Below are 21,430 nucleotides of genomic sequence, written 5' to 3' on the forward strand. Positions count from 1 at the left end.
AGCACAGAAAAGAGCGGGGAACAGCAGGGGCTGTGGAGATTCAAGAGCTTGCCTCAGGCAAAACTCTTGCTCCTTAACTCCATACACAGAGAATCTGCCCAGCTTACTCAGATTTCTGACTAAAAAGGTAAGGTAAAACCTCCACAGTGATGGCAAACTGTGTCTAGGGGCAAACACCCTCCAAGAAAAACAAAAAAAAAAGGCAGTGACCCTTGAAAATTGTTTTGGAGGAAAACCCAGGCTGCAAAGGAAATACAGGAGAAAATTCAAATAAGCCCAAAGCCTTCCAAAGAATGGAAATTGTCCACAAGTTCTGGAAGAATTTAAATTGGAGCTTATAAAAAAGATGGAAGCCTTCTGGCAAGAAAAGTGGAAAATAATTCAAAGAGAAAATCAAAAAATTATAACAGAAAATCAAAAGATTAAAGCAGAAAACCAAAAGATTATAACAGAAAACCAGGTCTTAAAGACCAGAATTGAGTGACTGGAAAGCAATGATCTTGCAATGCAACAGCAAGAATTAATAAAGCAAAGTCAAAGGACTGACAAAATAGAAGAAAACATAAAATATCACACTGACAAGGTGACAGATCAGGTCACGATGAGACAATTTGAGAATCATTGGTCTACCTGAAAATCCAGAAATAAACATAAATCTTGACATTATACTACAAGAAATCATCCCTGATGTTCTTGAACAAAGGGACAAAATAGACATTGAAAGAATTCATAGAACCCCCTCTACACTAAACCCCCAAAAGACAACTCCCAGGAATTTAATTGCCAAATTCCAGAGATTTCAAGCTAACGTGAAAATTCTATAAGAATCCAAAAAGAGATAATTCAGATACCAAGGAGCACCAATCAGTATCATACAAGACCTGGCAGCTTCCACGCTAAAGGACCGCAAGTCCTGGAACATGATATTCAGAAAGGCAAAAGAACTGGGCCTTCTACCAAGAATCACCTATCCATCAAAACTGACTATATACTTAGTCATTTTAAAATTATATGCTTATATAATTAGTCAAAAGTATGGGCACACAACAAAATAGAAGACTTCCAAGTATTTGTAAATAAAAGACCAGAACTAAGTGGAAATTTTGATATCCAAACACAAAGATCAAGAGAAACATGGAGAGGTAAAAAAGAGAGGGAAAAAAGAAAAAATTTTTTATTCAAACTCTCTTCTTTAAGGGCTACAATTAGATCAAATTATATATATATATATATATATATATATATATATATATATATATATATACACATATATATATTAATATATGGGGAAATGTTATTTGTAACTGTCAAAATTATATTCATTATTATAGTATTATAGTAATTACAAGAATCACTCATAGGAAAAGATTGTGGCATTAAAGGCTATAAGATGATATTAAAAAAAGAAAAAGGATGGGGGGAATCAAAGATGGTACCAAGAGATACTTGAAGAAATAAAATAAAGAGGATAATCTTTTTCACACAAAGATACACATGGTAAGAGGAGGAGGATAATACTCTTATAAGAAGGAGAGGAAGAAAGTGCTAATAGGTAATACTTAAACCTTACTCTCAGTGAAATCATTTCTGCGAGGGAAGAGCATCTAGATCCATTGGAATCTTAAATTCTATCTTATAATACAGGGTAAGTGAGAAGGGAAAACTAAAGGGGTCAGGGGGGAGGGAGTACAAAAAGGGAGGGAAGGAGAGGGGGAGGGAACTTAACACACCCTAAATAAAAAAAATTTAAAAAACACAAGAAGGGAACAAAAAGGGAGGGGCCAGAAAGGGAAGCATATCAAGGGAGGGAATTAGGGGGAATGATTAAAACTAAACCACTGGTTTAAAAGGCTATAGCAAAAGAAGAAAGGACAGAACTAGGAGAGGATATCAAAGTTCTAGGGAATTCACAAGTAACAATCATAACTTTGAATGTGAATGGGATGAACTCACCCATAAAACGTAGATGAATAGGAGAGTGGATTAGAATCCAAAATCCTACCATATGTTGTCTACAAGAAACACACCTGAGGAGGGTAGATACTCACAAGTTCAGAATTAAAGGTTGGAGCAAGACCTATTGGGTCTCAACTGATAGAAAGAAGGCAGGAGTTGCAATCATGATATCTGATAAAGCCAAAGTAAAAATAGACCTGATTAAAAGGGATAGGGAAGGTAAATACATCCTGATAAAAGGGAGTATAGACAATGAGGAAATATCACTAATCAACATATATGCACCAAATGGTATAGCATCCAAATTTCTAAAGGAGAAACTAGTAGAACTGAAGGAGGAAATAGATAGTAAAACTATATTAATGGGAGACCTGAACCTACTACTATCAAATTTAGATAAATCAAATAAAAAAATAAATGAGAAAGATGTAAAAGAGGTGAATGAAATCTTAGAAAACATAGAGCTAATAGATATATGGAGAAAAATAAATAGGGACAAAAAGGAATACACCTTCTTTCAGCAGCTTATGGTACATTCACAAAGATTGACCACATACTAGGTCATGAAAACATGGCATACAAATGCAGAAAAGCAGAAATAATTAATGCAACCTTTTCAGGTCATAAGGCAATAAAAATAATGATCAGTAAGGGTACATGGAGAGCCAAATCAAAAATTAACTGGAAATTAAATAATATGATTCTCCAAAATCAGATAGTTAGGGAAGAAATAATTGAAACAATAATATCATTGAAGAAAATAACAATGATGAGACATTCTTTCAAACTCTATGGGATGCAGCCAAAGCAGTACTCAGGGGAAAATTTATATCCTTGAGTTCATATATGAACAAATTAAGGAGGGCAGAGGTCAATGAATTGGACATGTAAATCAAAAAACTTGAAAGCGAACAAGTTAAAAAGCCCCAGAAGAAAACCAAATTAGAGATTCTAAAAATTAAGGGAGAAATCAATAAAATTGAAAGTGATAGAATTATTGAACTAATAAAAAAGACTAGAAGCTGGTATTTTGAAAAAACAAATAAAATAGACAAAGTACTACTCAATCTAATAAAAAAAAGGAAAGAAGAAAAGCAAATTAACACTATCATAGATGAAAATGGAGAACTCACCTCCAATGAAGAGGAAATTAAGGTAATCATTAAAAACTATTTTGCCCAATTATATGGCAATAAATATGCCAATCTAGGTGTTATGGATGAATATTTACAAAAATATAAATTGCCTAGATTAACAGAAGAAGAAATAGAATTCTTAAATAACCCCATATCAGAAAAAGAAATTGAACAGGCCATCAAAGAACTTCCTAAGAAAAAATTCCCAGGGCCTGATGGATTCACAACTGAATTCTATCAAACATTCAAAGAACAGCTAATCCTAATACTATACAAACTATTTGACATAATAAGCAAAGAGGGAGTTCTACCACATCCCTTTTATGACACAAATATGGTACTGATTCCAAAGCCAGGAAGGTCAAAAACAGAGAAAGAAAACTACAGACCAATCTCCTTAATGAACATGGATGCAAAAATTTTAATAGGATACTAGCAAAAAGACTCCAGCAAGTGATCAGGAGGGTTATTCACAATAATCAGGTGGGATTTATACCAGTAATGCAAGGATGGTTCAATATCAGGAAAACCATCCACATAATTGTGAATCTTAAAAACTGCTCAGACTCTACCTTAGAAGATTTGGTTCAGCTATTCCCTTATTGTAACAAATGGAGGAACTTGATCAGGAATGTATTGGGAACTATAAAATTACTCCACCCTGCTCAGACAGTGCCTTAGGGGAAGATAAAGTTGTAAAATTCCTTATTGAACAATGAAAACTCTCCAACTCATACTTATAGTGAAGCAAAAACCCTAAGCTAGGTCTATTTTTAGATCTAATAAAAAAGGGTGCTAAGTACCTATAAAGGTTAAATTAATCACTAAAAAGGTCAAGCAACTTACAAAAGGCAAGAGATGTGAAGTTTTAGTCTACTCATAGAAGGTGATAACAAAAGAAGATATGAACTAAAAATGGTCAGTCCTGGGGAAAACATCTACTGTGATTGATAGATATGAACATTTAGGGGAGGTGACATAAGGGAAATTTCTCTTCAAAGGGAGCTGGCTCTCTGAATTTAGGGGGAGTTTAGAGTTAGTTTGGAGGAGCTGGTCTCTGAACTCAGTTCAGTAGTTGAGGATTTCAGTGAAGAACTGGAGTTTTGCTTTAGGACGATCTTGTGGTGAGTGATTAAATACTGACTAGTCTCTCTTAAGGCTCAGGCCTAGGCCAAATGGCCTAGGCCCTTCATACTATTTTCTCTAATTCTTTCTCTCTCCCTTTCCTTAATTCCTTCATTTATATTAATTAAAATCTCCATAAAACCCAGCTGACTTGGGTATTTTCATATTTGGGAATTTTTCCTATGGTGATCACTTATTTTTTTATATAAAATCAAGACACTAAAAATTATCTTTACAGTTTTGGCAATTCACAGTCTTGAAACCCACATTTTTGCGGTCACATAATTGACCATATCAACAAGCAAACCAACAAAAATCACATGATTATCTCAATAGATGCAGAAAAAGCCTTTGACAAAATACAACTCTCATTCCTATTGAAAACACTAGAAAGTATAGGAATAGAAAGGTCTTTCTTAAAAATAATAAACAGTATCTACCTAAAACCATCAGTCAATATCATCTGCAATGGGAATAAACTAGATGCATTACCAATAAGATTAGGAGTAAAACAAGGATGCCCATTATCACCTCTATTATTTAACATTGTACTAGAAACACTAGCAGTAGCAAGTAGAGAAGAAAAAGAAATTGAAGGTATTACAATTGGCAATGAGGAGACCAAGTTATCACACTTTGTAGATGACATGATGGTCTACTTAAAGAATCCTAGGGAATCAACCAAAAAGCTAGTTGAAATAATCAACAACTTTAGTAAAGTTGCAGGATACAAAATAACCCTGCATAAGTCATCAACATTTCTATATATCTCCAACCCATTTCAGCAGCAAGAATTAGAAAGAGAAATTCCATTTAAAATCACCCTAGACAATATAAAATACTTAGGAATCTATCTGTTGAGACAAACACAGGAACTTTATAAACACAACTACAAAAAACTTTCACCACAACTAAAACTAGATCTGAGCAATTGGTAAAACATTCACTGCTCATGGGTAGGATGAGCTAACATAATAAAAATGACCATCCTACCCAAACTTATCTATTTATTTAGTGCCATACCCTTCGAACTTCCAAAAAACTTTCTTATTGAATTAGAAAAAAACATAACAAAGTTCATTTGGAAGAACAAAAGATCAGGGATATCCAGAGAAATAATGAAAAAAAAAATGCAACGAAAGGTGGCCTTGAAGTACCAGATCTCAAACTATACTATAAAGGAGTGGTCATCAGAACAATTTGGTACCGTCTAAGAGACAAAAAGGAGGATCAGTGGAATAGATTTGGGGTAAGTAACCTCAGCAAGACAGTATATGACAAGACCAAAGATCCCAGCTTTTGGGACAAAAATCCACTATTTGATAAAAACTTCTGGGAAATTTGGAAGATAGTATGGGAGAGATTAGGTTTTGATCAACATCTCACACCCTACACCAAGATAAACTCAAAATGGGTGAGTGACTTAAACATAAAGAAGGAAACTCTAAGTAAATTAGGTGAACACAGGAAAGTATACATGTCAGACCTTTGGGAAGGGAAGGTTTTAAAACCAAGCAAGACTTAGAAAGAGTCACAAAATGTAAAATAAGTAATTTTGATTACATCAAATTAAAAAGTTTTTGTACAAACAAAACCAATGAAACCAAAATCAGAAGGTAAATAACAAACTGGGAAACAATCTTCCTAACAAAAACCTCTGACAAAGGTCTAATTACTCAAATTTAAAAAGAGCTAAATCAATTGTACAAAAAATCAAGCCATTCTCCAATTGAAAAATGGGCAAGGGACATGAATAGGCAATTTTCAGTCAAAGAAATCAAAACTATTAATAAACACATGAAAGAGTGTTCTAAATCTCTTATGATTAGAGAGATGCAAATCAAAACAACTCTGAGGTATCACCTCACACCTAACAGATTGCTAACATGATTGCAAAGGAAAGTAATGAATGCTGGAAGGGATGTGGCAAAGTAGGGACACTAATTCACTGCTGGTGGAGTTGTGAATTAATCCAACCATTCTGGAGGGCAATTTGGAACTATGCCCAAAGGGTGCTAAAAGTCTGTCTGCCCTTTGATCCAGCCATAGCACTGCTGAGTTTGTACCCCAAAGAGATAATAAGGAAAAAGACTTATACAAAAATATTCATAGCTGCACTCTTTGTGGTGGCAAAAAAATGGAAAATGAGGGGATGCCCTTCAATTGGGGAATGGCTGAACAAATTGTGGTATATGTTGGTGTTGTAATACTATCGTGCACAAAGGAATAATAAAGTGGAAGAATTCCATGGGAACTGGAACAACCTCCAGGAGGTGATGCAGAGCAAAAGGAGCAGAACCAGGAGAACATTGTACACAGAGACTGATATACACTGTGGTAAAATAAAATGTAATGGACTTCTCCTTTAGTGGCAACGCAGTGATCCTGAACAACTTGTAGGAATCTATGAGAAAAAACACTATTCACATTCAGAGGAAAAACTGTGGGAGTAGAAACACCGAAGAAAAACAACTACTAGATTACACAGATCGAGGGGGATATGGTTGGGGATGTAGACTCTAAATGAACATCCTAGTGCAAACAACAACATGGAAATGGGTTCTGATCAAGGACACATATAATACCCAGTGGAATTGCACGTCTGCTATGGGAGGGATGGGGGTAAGGCAGGGAGGAATAGAAAATGATTTTTGTAACTAAGGAATAATGCTCAAAATTGACCAAATAACGTTAAAATTTAAAAAATTTTAAAAACCAAGCAGAGTAGAATCTTATATTATTAATATCTTTCTATTTCCAAAAGACAGAGTTCTTTAAATAATATTGCTTATAACTGTCAAACAGTACCATCATTTAGGATATCCCTGATGCATATATAAATGATTCTAATAAAACTTGAGAATAAATGAGAAAGCAGGCATATTGGTCAATAGTTATCAACTGTGATTATCACCTTTTTTTCGATATTAATGAGATCTGAGATTTTTTTTTCTCAAATCTTTAAAAGTCTCATTTGTATGACCTACAAATTGATAATGCAATGCTCACATAAGACATACATAAATCTTCTCTGTGTATTTTGGCTCTAATTTTGCATGTTTACCTATTTGCATTCTATTCTATCTCCTCTGTTTTGTACAATGTATGCTTCTATTATTATTGACGATTAAAATAGTTATAAAAATATTTGAAGATCTTTTCCATTTTACTGAACTTCCATTTTCATCATTTAAATGCCTTTGGAATGACTTCACTTTCAATCTTTTATAATTCTGTATAAAGTTATTATATTCAGAGTTATCATTTCTAATATCTATTGGCCATTTTTCTTATAACTAGCTGAAGAATCTTAGGAATTAATTGTTTCAATTACATGGAATATTTTTCCTCATTATTATTCTTTCATCTAGTTTTAAACTAATTTATAATAAATATTAGAATAGGACATCCAAGCTTTTTTACTCTGTAAATACCCTCAGGTCTGGGCTCCAGTGTCACATATGAAAGTTTCTAGCTATGTAATCATGGGAAAATTCCTTTAAAAATGCATTGATGATCTACCTCAGTGGAGGAATCTTTCATACCACGAGTTCTTTATTCCAAAGAAATCACAATTTCAGAATTTCACTTCCAGATCAATTGGCCTCTTTGGTCTCATTAAATTTGAGGCCATACGGGGAAAAAGGACTAAGAAACCCAATCCTAGTGATCACTCTGCTCCCCTTATGATCATATTATTTGAGATGACTCTGTATTCTCTCTGAGGACCTTTTTCCTCACCTCTCTTCTCATGTATTTAAGGAATCAGGTAGAAATATATGTTAAAAAAAAAAGAGAAACAATGGCTTAGCTTTAAAGAATCATTGGGTAACAGGGGTCAAATACACATCAACCTCCTTTGCATAAGATCAAAAGGTTTGGTTATGGGTAGAATATATGTATGTTTGATAAACTAACCAACAACTAAAAAATGACAAAATGCAATGTTTGGAATGGTTGTGGAGAAACAAATACTCTCATGGATCACATGTGGGGATTTTTTGGAAGACAATCTATCACATGAAGAGTCACAAAAATAATCAAATTCTTTGATTCCTTTAATCCTATTATTAGGAATGCATCCTTAATGTTATAATAAAGAAAAAATAGAGATAGCTCTTCAAAAGGATACATACAGCAACATCTGTAATTGAAAAGAACTCAAAAAAACTCTAAATATACAAAATGGGCAAATGATTAAATTATTTGATAACATTGTAGTGAATTATTACTATGTTAATTCTAAGCATGAGAAACATGAAAGAATTTGTATAAATGAATTATCATGAAATAAAGAAAGAACTATAGCAGTCTATACTTAACAAATATAAAAAAGGAAAAATTGAAGCAAAAACAGATATAAGAAAGAGGACAGAAGACAATGTAGGGGAATAATAAATATGGTCTCATAGACAAAATGTGTAATTTCTATTGTAGAAATTAATTTTAAAACTGAAATAGCTATAAATATATAGTTTATTGGTTTTACTGGTATTTGAGATTATATATAATAAAAATATTAATCTACTTTGAAAACTGTAATTCACAAATAAGACTAAAAGTATCTCCCTCATCTAGAGTAGGCTGAGGTGAAGGATGACTCACCTGCTTGACTGCATACAGAAGTCGTCCATAGAAATAGACCATAACCAAGATGGGGATGACCAGGCAGAAGATGAAGAGACACATGATGTAGGACACCGATTCAACTGATTTTGAGGTCCAGTGCACTGAACAGCTTGTCCCTGCTCCCTCAGTTCCATAACTGCTCCAACCAATCAGAGGTGGTACAGTCCAAACCAAAGAATACAGCCATGATCCAGCAACAGCCAACAGTGCCTTCTGATAGTCCGCCCCTTGTCCCGGGCAAAGGGTGAGAGTCCTATAGCGCTCATAGGACAGGATGGCCAAGGAAATTAGAGACACAATACCTGCAACCAATCATTCCAAGGTTTAGTTAAATACAATATAATGTAACAATCATTTGTGTGTGTGTGTGTGTGTGTGTGTGTGTGTGTGTGTGTGTGTGTGTGTGTGTATTCTGACTTTTACAGGCACTGACTTCCCCCTTCCCTGCATCCTCCCCACAACTACAAATTGGTTAGGGCAAGAATGATGAGTAGGTAAATGGGAAAAATAAGAGAGAGGGACACCAAGATGGAGAGAATATTGAGATTTATTATTTCATCTAAATTAGGGAACTCATGGTGAAGAAGCCTACCCTGGTGGTTCAACAACATGTTTGCAAATTTTCCAATTTTAGAGTTGCCTGGATCACTAAACACTTAAATGACCAGCCCAAGGCCAGTTCCTACATAACCACATGTTAGACGTGGCATTTAAATTTAGATTGTCCTAACTCCAACCAACCACACAGGGCTCTTGTGAGGATAGCCCTTTCTATATCCCTTAAGGAACTGATTAATGAGTTATTGGAACTCAACTTAGATTGCAGTTGTTGAGTAAAGCCTAGAAGCAAGTATAGGATTCAACATGAAGTTGGCCCAAGATGGCAGAGAAACAACATGAAAGAAAGGAACTACCATGCCACTCTGAAATGTAATTAACATTTAAGCTCTAAAAGAATGCTATCCACATTCAGAGGAAGAATTGTGGGAATATAAATATAGAAGAAAAACAACTGCTTGATCATATGAATTGATAGGGATATGATTAGGGATATAGACTCTAAATGATCACCCTAGTACAATTATCAATAATATGGAAATAGGTCTTGATCAATGAATGACACATGTAAAATCCAGTGGAATTGTGTGTTGGCTATGGGAGGGGGATGGAGGGAGGGAAATAACATAAATCTTGTAATCATGGGAAAATATTCTAAATTAATTAATTAAATACATTGTCCAAATTTGAAAAAAAAATTCAGCTCTAGACAAATCTATTTTTATAAATATTATGTCATTTGCTTAGACTTTATTTTGCCTTCTATTCATTCCCAGCTACTTTATTGTTTTTCTGACAGAAATATCCTAGACTCGTTTTTATTATAATTCCATACTCAATGTTTCTCAATATTGCTGTTTCAAGGAGATTTTAAGAATATTTTGCCCAAGTGAATTTCAAAACAATCAATTCAGCAGAGCTGAAAGTTAATACTCAGATAAGAGTGTTATTGGCAATCAATAGTGTTATCTCTTACTCATAATATATAAATTCTCTTTTGTGTAAAGAAAATCATTTTTTCTTTTCTGTAGTTAGAAAATTGTGTTAAAGATTCATGATTACATATTTTGGAATGAGTCATTTCAGTTTTACTTTTTATGACTAAATTACAAAAATGTGATACATAGTTTGGCTCTTTCTCTGGGATTCAGACTTTGATATACAAGATTTCAAGCCACAGGTACTGGAAAAACCCTTAGTCCTTTATTGTCATGGAATGACTTAATAAATCAAGCAATATCCTTAAGCACTAAATAATTCTTTGATGGATATCAGGTCACATCAAACTCAAATCAAAAGATGATTAGCACCTGGTACAATCACTTTAAATAATTGGTCTCTTTCATTATCCTTTTTTTCTCAAACAAATGACCCTGTTGCAAATTGGACTTTATAAAGAGCCAGATTCTCTACTCCTCTTTGCCACCTGTCAAGCCATGGCCTGGCTGAGATTGACCCGAGTTAAATTAGAAACATCATGCTAGTATGTGCTTTGATCTGTATTCTGACTTCAGCAGTTCTTTCATTGGAGGTGGAAAGTATTCTTTGTCACAAATGTTTCCAAATTGTCCTGGATATTTGTATTGCTAGGAGTAGCCCAGTCTTTCACAGTTGATCATCCCACAATATTGCTAGAGAATAATTTATTCTATGAAGCCATGGAGATGGCTGAAGCAGACTCTGTGGATCACTTAGAACTTGGTCAAACAAATTAAAGATGTCAATGTCACCCATTGCATCCCAGGCTATCATCAGTCATCCTGACTTTTGTCTTGCCACTGGATATCAATGATTTTGGAAGAGAGTGACGCTGACAACTTTGTATACTTCTGCCTGACAAATCCAATTCACACACAAGTCAAGACATCATCCCATGATATCACTGGTCCTCTTTGAAACGAAGGATGAGTAATAACTATGTGCCAGGCATTATGCTTGGAGCTAGAGATGCAACGATAAAGACAAAATAGTCCCTACCTTCAAAGAAGTTATTTTCTAAAAAGGGAAACAGCATGTACATAAATAGGTTGATGGGGGACACAACATATAAGAATACATAAAACAAAGTAATTCATGAAGGAAATTTAAACACTTCCTCAGAAGAGAATTAAGGAGCTGAGTAAAAGCATCCCAACATCAAACAAGCATATGCATGTATGCATGTCTTATTGTTTTGTTTTGCTTATTTAAATACTTTCCATCTTAGTGACAATTCTAAGACAGAAGAGTAGTAAGGGCTAGAGAATCAGGGTTGCAACTTTCCCTGGGTCAAACAGCTAGGAATCATCTTATTTTTGTTCCTCATCACAGCTCTCAGGGGAGGTATTTGAATTTTTATTCCCATTCTGTAGATTGGGAAACTGAGAAGTGGTTTGTCTAAAGCCACATCTTCTGACTCCAAGTCCCAATCACCTTTTTCTTTTCTTTTTTCCTTTTTTTAAGTTGATAAACACATTTACCTGAATCATAGTAAAACAGAAATCATAAAAGGGTACATAAGAGAAGATATACCGATATACTGGAAGTACACAGTGAAAGAGCTCTCTCATTGAGAAGGGAAGATGGTAACTCAGCTCAACCCAGAAAAAGAATCTTGGACTCAGCCCAAAGGGAAGTTCTTTAAAGTCTCTACTATAGAAAGCTGTGGATGAGGACATGATGGAGATAACATGATCCTTTCATGTCAGTTTCTCCCCAGAGTCTTTTCTATCACCAATATAAAGGGAGAGGTTGCCATCCTCCATCATCTCTCTTAAAGCTGTGCACTTTCCAATACACCAGTATATGATTGCCTTCTCTTTTCTTAAAGTTTTTCATATTTTTGTTACATCCCACACAGTGCCATGTACACAATACTTGTTCAATAAATAAGTACTCCTCGATTAGCTGGCTTCCAGGGACCCAAGGAAGGGACAACAAAGGTGTGCACAATACTGAAGCACCCAGATCCGCTACTTTAGTTCTTCAATCTTCTATTGACTCTTACTGCTAACAAGAAATAACTAATGTTCCGGTTATGATAAGTTTCATCATGGCTTGGAGTTCAGATTGTTTTGGAATTTTCAAGGCAACTTGTTACTCAGACCTAACTCAGGTCTGACTTTCATTCTTTTCTTGTGGTCCTCTTATATATGTCACAATTGCTGGATGGTTATACAGAATTATGAGAACACCTAGCATTTATCTAGTCCTTTAAAATTTTTGAAACACTGGCCTCTGTTCTCTTATTTGGTGCTGGTCCCATTTTACAGATGAGAAAATGGAGAAAAGTAACTTCATCAGAGTCACATAATTAAGTATCTGTGGCAAGATTTGAACTTCAGCCTTCCTGATTCCAAATCCACTTCTCTATCCTTTATATAGAGTATATGGCATATCCCTCATACTAGGTTGTAGGACTATGTTTTATTTATGTTTTTAGCACTTGTGCTAGCACAGAGTTTTATATGCATAGTAGTCTCCATGGCTCAATTCACACACACACACACACACACACACACACACACACACACACACCCCACTGGCCAGAACTTGTCATCACTATCTGATCCATCTGCACACCCTTGGTCTACTACCTACCCAGTAATATCCAAAATATTATTCCTAGTTGTTTCGTACTTCAAGGATCTGTGGTTTCATAATTTTGGTTTTATTCTCCAATGAGCCTGAACACTAGCCCACTGCAACTTTGCCAAGTGAACTACAGCCAACCTTCTCATGAGTCTCTTTAACTTGGCCCAGCTATTCCTTAGACAGAAAACATTACTAGCCTATATTCAAAGCCCCTCCAGCCTCTGTGGAATCCGGCAGAATCTGAGATGCACTGGCATGGCCTTCAAGATATCAGGGCTGCCTCCTTGCCACAAGTCTTCTGGAGCAGTTTCCCTTCTGCCCGTGTCTTTACATAGCAGAAGCTCAAACCAAAAACAGAGCACCGGTGGGTGTTACACTAGTGTACACAAATCCCTGAAGGATTCAAGTAACACAAAGGAGATTGAGAAGGAAGCAGATGTAACATTCTTCATCTATTAAAATCTAGGTTTAGCATCATAAAACTGTATCCATCAGTCCCCAGATGCTTTGAAAGGAAACAAATACCTTTAAAGAGAGACAGCAAGGAAATCCCCATGGAAATAGTTTTCCACTCTACTTTAAAAATTCATTATTTTCAAGTTCAGCAAAAAGACTGACTAGCATTGTTATGGGGAATAGAAAAAGGATGAGAGAGACAGACAGACAGACTGAGACAGAGAGAGAGACAGAGAGAGAGAGATACAGACAGACAGAGACAGAGACAGAGACAGAGACAGAGAGACAGAGAAAGAGAAAGAGAGAGACAGAGACAGAGAGACAGAGAGACAGAGACAGAGAGAGACAGAGAGAGTGAGGGAGAAAGGGATAGAGGTAGAGAAGGAGTTGGGCAAACATTTCTATTATTTCCACAAAGGAGGCAACATTCTTTGCCAGTGAGTTAAGATCCTCATAAAAAAGCACTACTGGGTCAATTTCACTTTTTAAGAAGTCTTTGATTGCAAATCTGGTCTCAGACACTTCCCAGCTGTGTGACCCTGGGCAAGTCACTTAAACTCTGTCTGCCTCAGTTTCTTTATATCCTTATATGAAAGATGGTAATAATAATAACACCTATCTTGCAGGGTTATTGTGAAAACAAAGTGAGGTATTCAGGAAGGACTTTGCAAAACTCAAAGTACTACAGAAATAAATACTATTTATTTCTGATCTCCCTGCTTCAAATCCCACCTTTCTCTAATACATTCTTTACACTTCCAATTTGCTTCTCTGATGATGAAGTCTCAATGGCTCCTAGTTGCCTGTAAGATACCCAAACTTCTCTGTTTGGTTTTCAGAGCTTCCCAATCTAACACATCCATTTCTAGACTTATTACATATTTAAATATAGTTACTTCCTATTATTCACCTCTGAGAGTGAAACTGGTCCTCCATATTTCCCGTGGTTCCTTTGTATATCATACATGGTTGGCATTACCCTTTCTCCTCACATCCACTGCTTAGAATTCCTTTCTTCAGTGTTCAGTCCAAGCCAAGTCCTACAAGATTCCTTCTCCCCCAAAATTACTAGGTCCTCACATGGCATATATTTTACCTATCCTTATTTGCATCCATGTCGTTTCCCTCCAATAGAATGTAAGCCCCTCTAAGGGGTTATAAACCTGCCAAGATCCAGCTAGCACTGTGCCTGGAATATCATTGGATGATAATCTGTACCTGGAAGATTCAACTGCTTCATTTAACAGGAGAAAACAGAGGCCCAAAGAACTTAAGGGACTAACCTTAAGTCACATCGATTAGAAATTGCTTAATAAATGCTCGTTAAATTGAATTTAAATGAGTGTCTATGTTTCAATGGTATTATCATTAAAAACACCTATGAAGTATCTTCTGTTTATAACAATAATAATAATAGCATTTATATGGTGCTTTAAGGTTTGCGAAGAACTTTAGAAATATCTCATTTTATCTTCACAACAATTCTGAGAAGTAGGAGCAATTATTGTCCTCATTTTATAGATGAGAAAACTGGAGACAGATGAAGTAACATTAAGTGACTTGCCCAAGCACACATATACAAAATATCTGAGGTCAGATTTGAACTCAGGTCTACCTGACCCCACCTCCAACATTCTATAATGAGCTGATGTTGGTCTTTATGAGTTAATTAATGTCACTCCCTTGATCACACCCAAAGGTGTGTTAGCTTGATTAAGTTGCTCAGTTTTGCTGCACATACTTTCTAAGTTAGGCAAGTCTGTTCTCAAATCCTGATCTCTCCTTATGCCACAAAGGGAGAAAAGATTCCATGGGAAGACAAAACAATTTCCTTCCACATTTCTTTTCAGAGCTCATGAACCCCATTATGTTAATCTAAGGAGAACTTTATTCTCCTAATGCTCTCATATCCCAATTAATGCCAGGGGCATTTTGGTCATTCTTTAGAATTTTGTGCCATTTTCCCATAGATTTCTGAAAGAAAATTTTAATAAATGAATGCTTAGATTAATTAATGTGTTCCAGCTAAGAAGTAAGTTGATTGTCCTTGGAAAAGAATAAGTATTTATTTTTTTAACCCTTACCTTCCATCTTAGAATCAATACTGTGTGTTGGTTCTACTGCAGAAGAGCAATAAGAGCTAGGCAATGGGCATTAAGTGGTTTGCCTAGGGTCACACAGCTGGGAAGTATCTGAGATCAGTTTTGAATCCAGGACCTCCTATCTCTGGGTCTGGCTCTCAATTCACTGAGCCACCCAGGTACCCCTGGGAAAAAGTATTTATTAAGCACCTACTATGTGCCAGGAACCTTGATAAGCTACCTTTGGTGTAGGTGATATTTAATAAGGTGTTTATTAAATATCAGCTATTATTATTTAGTAGAAAGTATAATCTCTACTGTTATTGACATAGGATTATTGATTTAGAGCTGGAAAGATACTGAGAGATCATCTAATCTAACTCCCTCATTTTACAGATGTGAAAACTAAACCTCAGAGAAGATAAGATACTTGCTTAATAGGTATAAATTATATGCTCTCATTTATGTTATAATGTGGGGGGGAGGGGTAGATCTAGGTAGGACATGACTTGGTAGTGAGAAGCTCTGAAAACACTTAGCTAGGTAAGTCATTTTACTTCTCTGAAGCTTATCATCTTCCTCTGATTAGACTGGAGGATCTCCACAGTCTCTTAGCCTAGAGTTGGAATGATTCAACTTCATGAGTTCCAAACTAGCCTCAGGCACTTGCCATCTATGTGACCCTGGACAAGTCATGTAACCCTATTTGTCTCAGTTTCCTCATCTGTAAAATAAGCTGGAGAAGGAAATGGCAAACCATTCCAGTATCTTTGCCAAGAAAACCCTAAATGGGGTTATGAAGAGTGGGACACTACTTAAATGACTAAACAACAAACAAAAGCACCTTTTCTGAGATCTCAGAATTAAAAATCTATTGAATTCTATTTGATCCTAAGCATAAGACATTCCATATGATCTATAAGTCACAGAAGTTAGTGACAAAGTAGCCTCCACATTGAAGCCCATAAAATACTCCTGGTAATTCCTACAATTAACTTATTCAACTTACATTCTTTCTTTGATGTTATTTCTCAAAGTTTCATTCAGTAAAACTAAAAACTTTTTTATAAGAATACAAGCCATTCCCCAATTGACAAATGGTCAAAGGATATGAACAAGCAATTTTCAGATGAAGAAATCAAAGCCGTCAATAATCATATGAAAAAAAGTTCTCAGTCACTCTTCATTAGAGAAATGCAAATTCAAACAATGCTGAGATACCACTTCACACCCATTAGATTGGCCAATGTAGTAAAGGAAAATGGTAAGTGTTGGAGGGGATGTGGCAAAATTGGGACATCAATGCATTGTTAGTGGAGTTGTGAACTGATCCAACCATGCTGAAGAACAACTTGGAACTACGCCCAAAAGGCTATAAAACTGTGCATACCACTACTGGATCCGTATCCCAAAGAGATAATAAAACAGGGGAAAGGACCTACTTGTACAAAAATAATTATAACAGCTCTTTTTGGAGTGACAAAGAATTGGGAATTGAGGGGATGTCCATACATTGGGGAATGGATGAACGAATTGTGGTACGTGTTGGTAATGGAATAACTTTGTGCTATAAGAAATGATAAGCAAGATATTTCATAAAAGGCTGGAAAGATCTGCAGGAACTGATGCAGAGGAAATAAGCAGAACTGGGTGAACCTTGTACATAACAACAGCAATATTGGATGATGATTATCTGTGAAAACTTGGCTACTCTGAGCAATGCAATGATCTGGGACAATCCTGAAAGCCAATACTGAGGAATGCCCTCCACCTCCAGAGAAAGAGCTGTGGGAGTCACCTTTCACATAAGTGTATTTTTTTGTTTTATGTTGGGGTTTTGGTTATGTATGAGTGTGCTCTTACAACAATGATCAATATGGAAGTGTGTTTTGCATGATGATAAAAATAAAATTTAAAAAAACACTAAAGATTTCTACTTGCAACCAGGCAGAAGTTTCAAAGTTTCCTACAGTTTTGGTAGAAGAGATTTTTCAATAAGAAAAATCAATTATAATAATAATCATAGCTTGCACTTGATTTTACAGTCACTGAGTTTACAAATCTTTCCTTACAACAGCCTTATGAAGAAAGTCAAGTAAATATTGTTTTTACCATTTTACAGAGGAGAAACATGCTTAGGAAATTGAAGTTGATCACAGTCATTTAGCTAATAGATGAGAAAGATGGGAGCTCAATTCAAATCCTTTGATTTGCAAGTGTCCAAAAGTACTCAATACAAGATTTGTGGCACTACAACAATGGAATATACACACGTGTGTGTATACATATATGTATACATGCATATGCACAAATATCAATATATATCATGCATAGGTATGTATATATACCTATATTAGAATGCATTCCTAGATGATTTTACCTTTTTTTACTTTTATGAAGAATCATCTCATTGAGCAATTAGTGGTTGTTAAACTATAGCTAAGGCAGGAAGGATAAGAAAGGAAGGAGAAAGAAGCTGAAATGGTTTGGAATAAAAACCTCAAGAATATTTGGACGCAGGTCCATGTATTGTATCCTTAGTTTTTGCTTTTTTCCCTTAGAAGGCACATCTCATTTCAGACATACGCAGAATCAAACCAATTTGGACTTCTTGATCAATATGTCACATTCTCATGGGCTTATATGACATCTGTATGAAGCACTTTAAGATTTGCAAAGAACATTTACATACATTTTCTCATTTGATTTCCTTAACAACCTTGTGAGGACGATGTAATTGTCCCCAACTTTCAGGATGTGAAACTGAGGCTTGGCATGGTTAAGTGTCTCACAACTAGTAAATGTCAGAGACAGGCTTTAAATCCAGGTCTTTCTGACGCTAAGACCAAAGTTCTGTCCATTACACCATGCTGCCTCTGAAACCTTAGGGACATATTTGTTGCCTTGATTCTTCTCCTCTTACTAGAACTACATCAATACTATTGTTGCCATGGAAACAGTATTTTTTTTATAGCTCTACTTACAATCCCAATAACTTCCCAAGCTAAAACTCCCTTCTCTGGCCCCTGATATCTTATATGTGTTGTCTTACTGTAATAATATATAAGTTCCTTGAGGACTTGGAAAAGGGGAATTATCTTAATTTTTTTTTTGTTTTTCTCCCTAGCACTTAGCATAGTGCTTAGTATATAGTAAGAGAATTATTTTTAATCTGGTATTTTATTTTTGATTTTATACTATAACAATTCTGTTAAACCTGAAGCCTCCTCTCTGAAGTTTGAGTGAAGAAGCTTATGGGAGCTAAAGTTTGAATTTAACCCTCTCTGATGAAAGATACCAAAAATACTATATTGCTAGGAAAAGAAAAACTATGTTCTGAATGCTCATAAACATTGCCTCAGCACCTCCTGCAAGGTTTTGGGGAGGATTCCTGAGACACTAGGACAACCTAGCTTTGTCCCATCTTTGACAGCTAATCTTATCAAATTCCCTAGTTGCCATCAAGTCTGCCCTTATCAGGGACAGCAGGGAGTAGCTAGGACCCATACATTTACAATGGCATTCCTTTAAAATATAGAGAGGTGATTCCATATGTACAATCTATATTGTACATATGCCCAATCAGGGAGCTGGAAAGGGAGGGAGGAAAGTAGAGAGGGTGACAATTTGGCTCAAATTTTTTTAAAAAGAAGGTTAAAAAATAGATTTTTTCCCCTGTAATCAAGGAACAAAATATGTTATTTTTAAAAAAACAATAGAGAGAGGTGGTCTTCATGACATTTGAGGGTTATGCACGCTTTCTTTCATGCAGCCAATAATGATCTTTCATCTCTGTGATACTAGCCAATTAGATGATTTCCATTCTCTTCTTTGTCCTACGTTTACAAAAGTGTATTTTGCCCTTGATTTGGTGTTTCTTGGCCAGAAGCAGGGCCATTAGATCCATCATTGATTATCAGGTCACATGGCCCTCATAATAAATGATGTCTTACTCAGAGTTGCCTAGGTTTATCTCTTTGTTAATTTTCCCCTGTGACAATAATAAGCACTTAATGAATGTTTTTAATTCAATCATTCAACTACTAGTGAGATGGGGATAATAGATTTATTATCAATTTTTATAGATAATGAAAGTATGATGCAGACAAGGTTTAGACAATTATCTAGGTCATAGGGACTATTAAATAGTGGCAAAGAGATTCAAACTCTGGTCTTCTTTTTCCAAATTTAGTGCTCTTTTCTTAGACTACACATTAACTAGCTTTGTGACTGTGAGCAAATTGATCAGGCTATCATGGCTCTACAAAGTATGATGCTGAGCCCCGTGAATACAAAATAAGGCAAAGATATGGTATATGATCTTAAGGAGCTCACATTGTAATGGAGAAGACAACATGCAAAAAATTGTACATAGCATAAATGGAAGGCAATCTCTCAGGGAAGGCATTTGCCATGGGAAGGACAGAAAAGGCCTACTGGAGAAATTAGAATTTGAGTTGATTCTTGAAAGAAGCCAGGAGATGGAAGGAAGGAGTATCTTTTACAGTCATTTGTTGTTGACGAGTCACTTCAATTGGGTCAGACTCTCCATGAGCCCATTTGAGGTTTTCTTGGCAAAGATACTGGAGTGGATTGCCATTTCCTTCTCTAGTCCATTTTACAGATGAAGAAACTGAACTAAAAAGGGTTAAGTGACTTGTTTAAGATCAACCAGCTAGTAAATATCTGAAACCATATTTGAAGTTACGAAGTTGAGTCTTTCTGACCTGGCACTCTATCCATGGCACCACCTTATTGCCCAGATTCCAGATATAGGGGACAGTTAATGAGAGGTCATGGAGTCATGAAATGAAGTGTCAGGTGCAAATAATAGCAAGAAATCCAGTGCTGCCCTCAACATTAATAAGAATGGAAGGTATGAGTATGTTACAGGGAGGTGAGAGGTCCTTGGGGTTTCTAGTTGGAGTTGTCTAATAGGACGTTGGTGGTGCAAGACTGCAGGTCAAGAGAGTCTAGATCTGGGGATCATTTGCCTTATGTGAGCTAATGAGACCACCAAGAGAAAAAGTATTAGAGGAAGAAGACAAGGGCTCAGGATAGAATATGGTGGAACACCCAAGATTATTGGGAATGACCTGAATGATAGCAAAGGAAACTGAAAAGGAAAGATCTAGCAGACAGGAGAAGGAACAGGAGAGAGTAGCTTCAGGAAATCCTAGAGAGGAAAAAATATCCAGAACATAATGATGAAGAGTTTTAAAGGCTGTATGAAGTTCAAGAATAAGCACTAGAAAAAGACTTTTCAATTTGGCTATTTAAAAGTCTACCAGTAGTTTGGAGAGAAAAATATCAGTTGAAAGATGGCTGTAAACAGCTTTCTCAAGAAGTTTTGTCATAAAAAAGAAACATATAGGATGATGTATAGCAGAGATGGTTGCATTAAGTGAGGTGTTTTGTTTCGTTTTGTTCTGTTTTTAAGGATGAAGAAGAGGAAGGTGAGGAGGAAGGTGGTGTATGCAGCAGAAAAGTAACCAGTACTTATGGATAGATTGAAGATTAAGAATAATGAGGATTGCACTGGGAGCAATCTGTGGGAGAAGAACAGATGAAATGGGTTGTGGGCTTAGTAAATATAAGGACCATTTCTCCATGAAAGGAGAGAAAGAGGAAATAAGAGGAGAAAAGACATTTGAAAGAAACAAAATGAAAAGGATTGAAGGAGAAAGCTCTTAGATAATGACCTCAAATTTTCTTTTTTTCATCTCTTCCTCTGACTTCTGTGAGAACTGATTTGGGATGCTGCATCCACCTCTCTCTAATCAGAGTTTCTATAGTTTGAAATAGAATGGTTAAAGTATTTTATTCGGTGCCCAGGAGAAAAAATTAGATACTTTGTTGGCCTCAGAAGTATCTCTAGTATATCATTTGCAAGGTTATAGGATAAAATGACAAGAT

At 35.7% G+C, this 21,430-nt stretch overlaps 1 protein-coding gene across 1 annotated transcript in view; it reads right to left on the reverse strand.

Annotated features, from left to right (window-relative positions):
- LOC100019224 (pinopsin) overlaps window positions 1-21,430 on the reverse strand; it is a 334,695-nt gene that overhangs the window by 274,981 nt on the left and 38,284 nt on the right. The window contains exon 4 of the mRNA XM_056807670.1: window positions 8,823-9,148. Within this exon, the coding sequence (XP_056663648.1) occupies window positions 8,823-9,148 (326 nt within the window). The remainder of the gene's footprint in view (window positions 1-8,822; window positions 9,149-21,430) is intronic.

This window comes from Monodelphis domestica, chromosome 8, assembly GCF_027887165.1.
Source record: "Monodelphis domestica isolate mMonDom1 chromosome 8, mMonDom1.pri, whole genome shotgun sequence".
In the NCBI taxonomy this organism is placed as follows: domain Eukaryota; kingdom Metazoa; phylum Chordata; class Mammalia; order Didelphimorphia; family Didelphidae; genus Monodelphis; species Monodelphis domestica.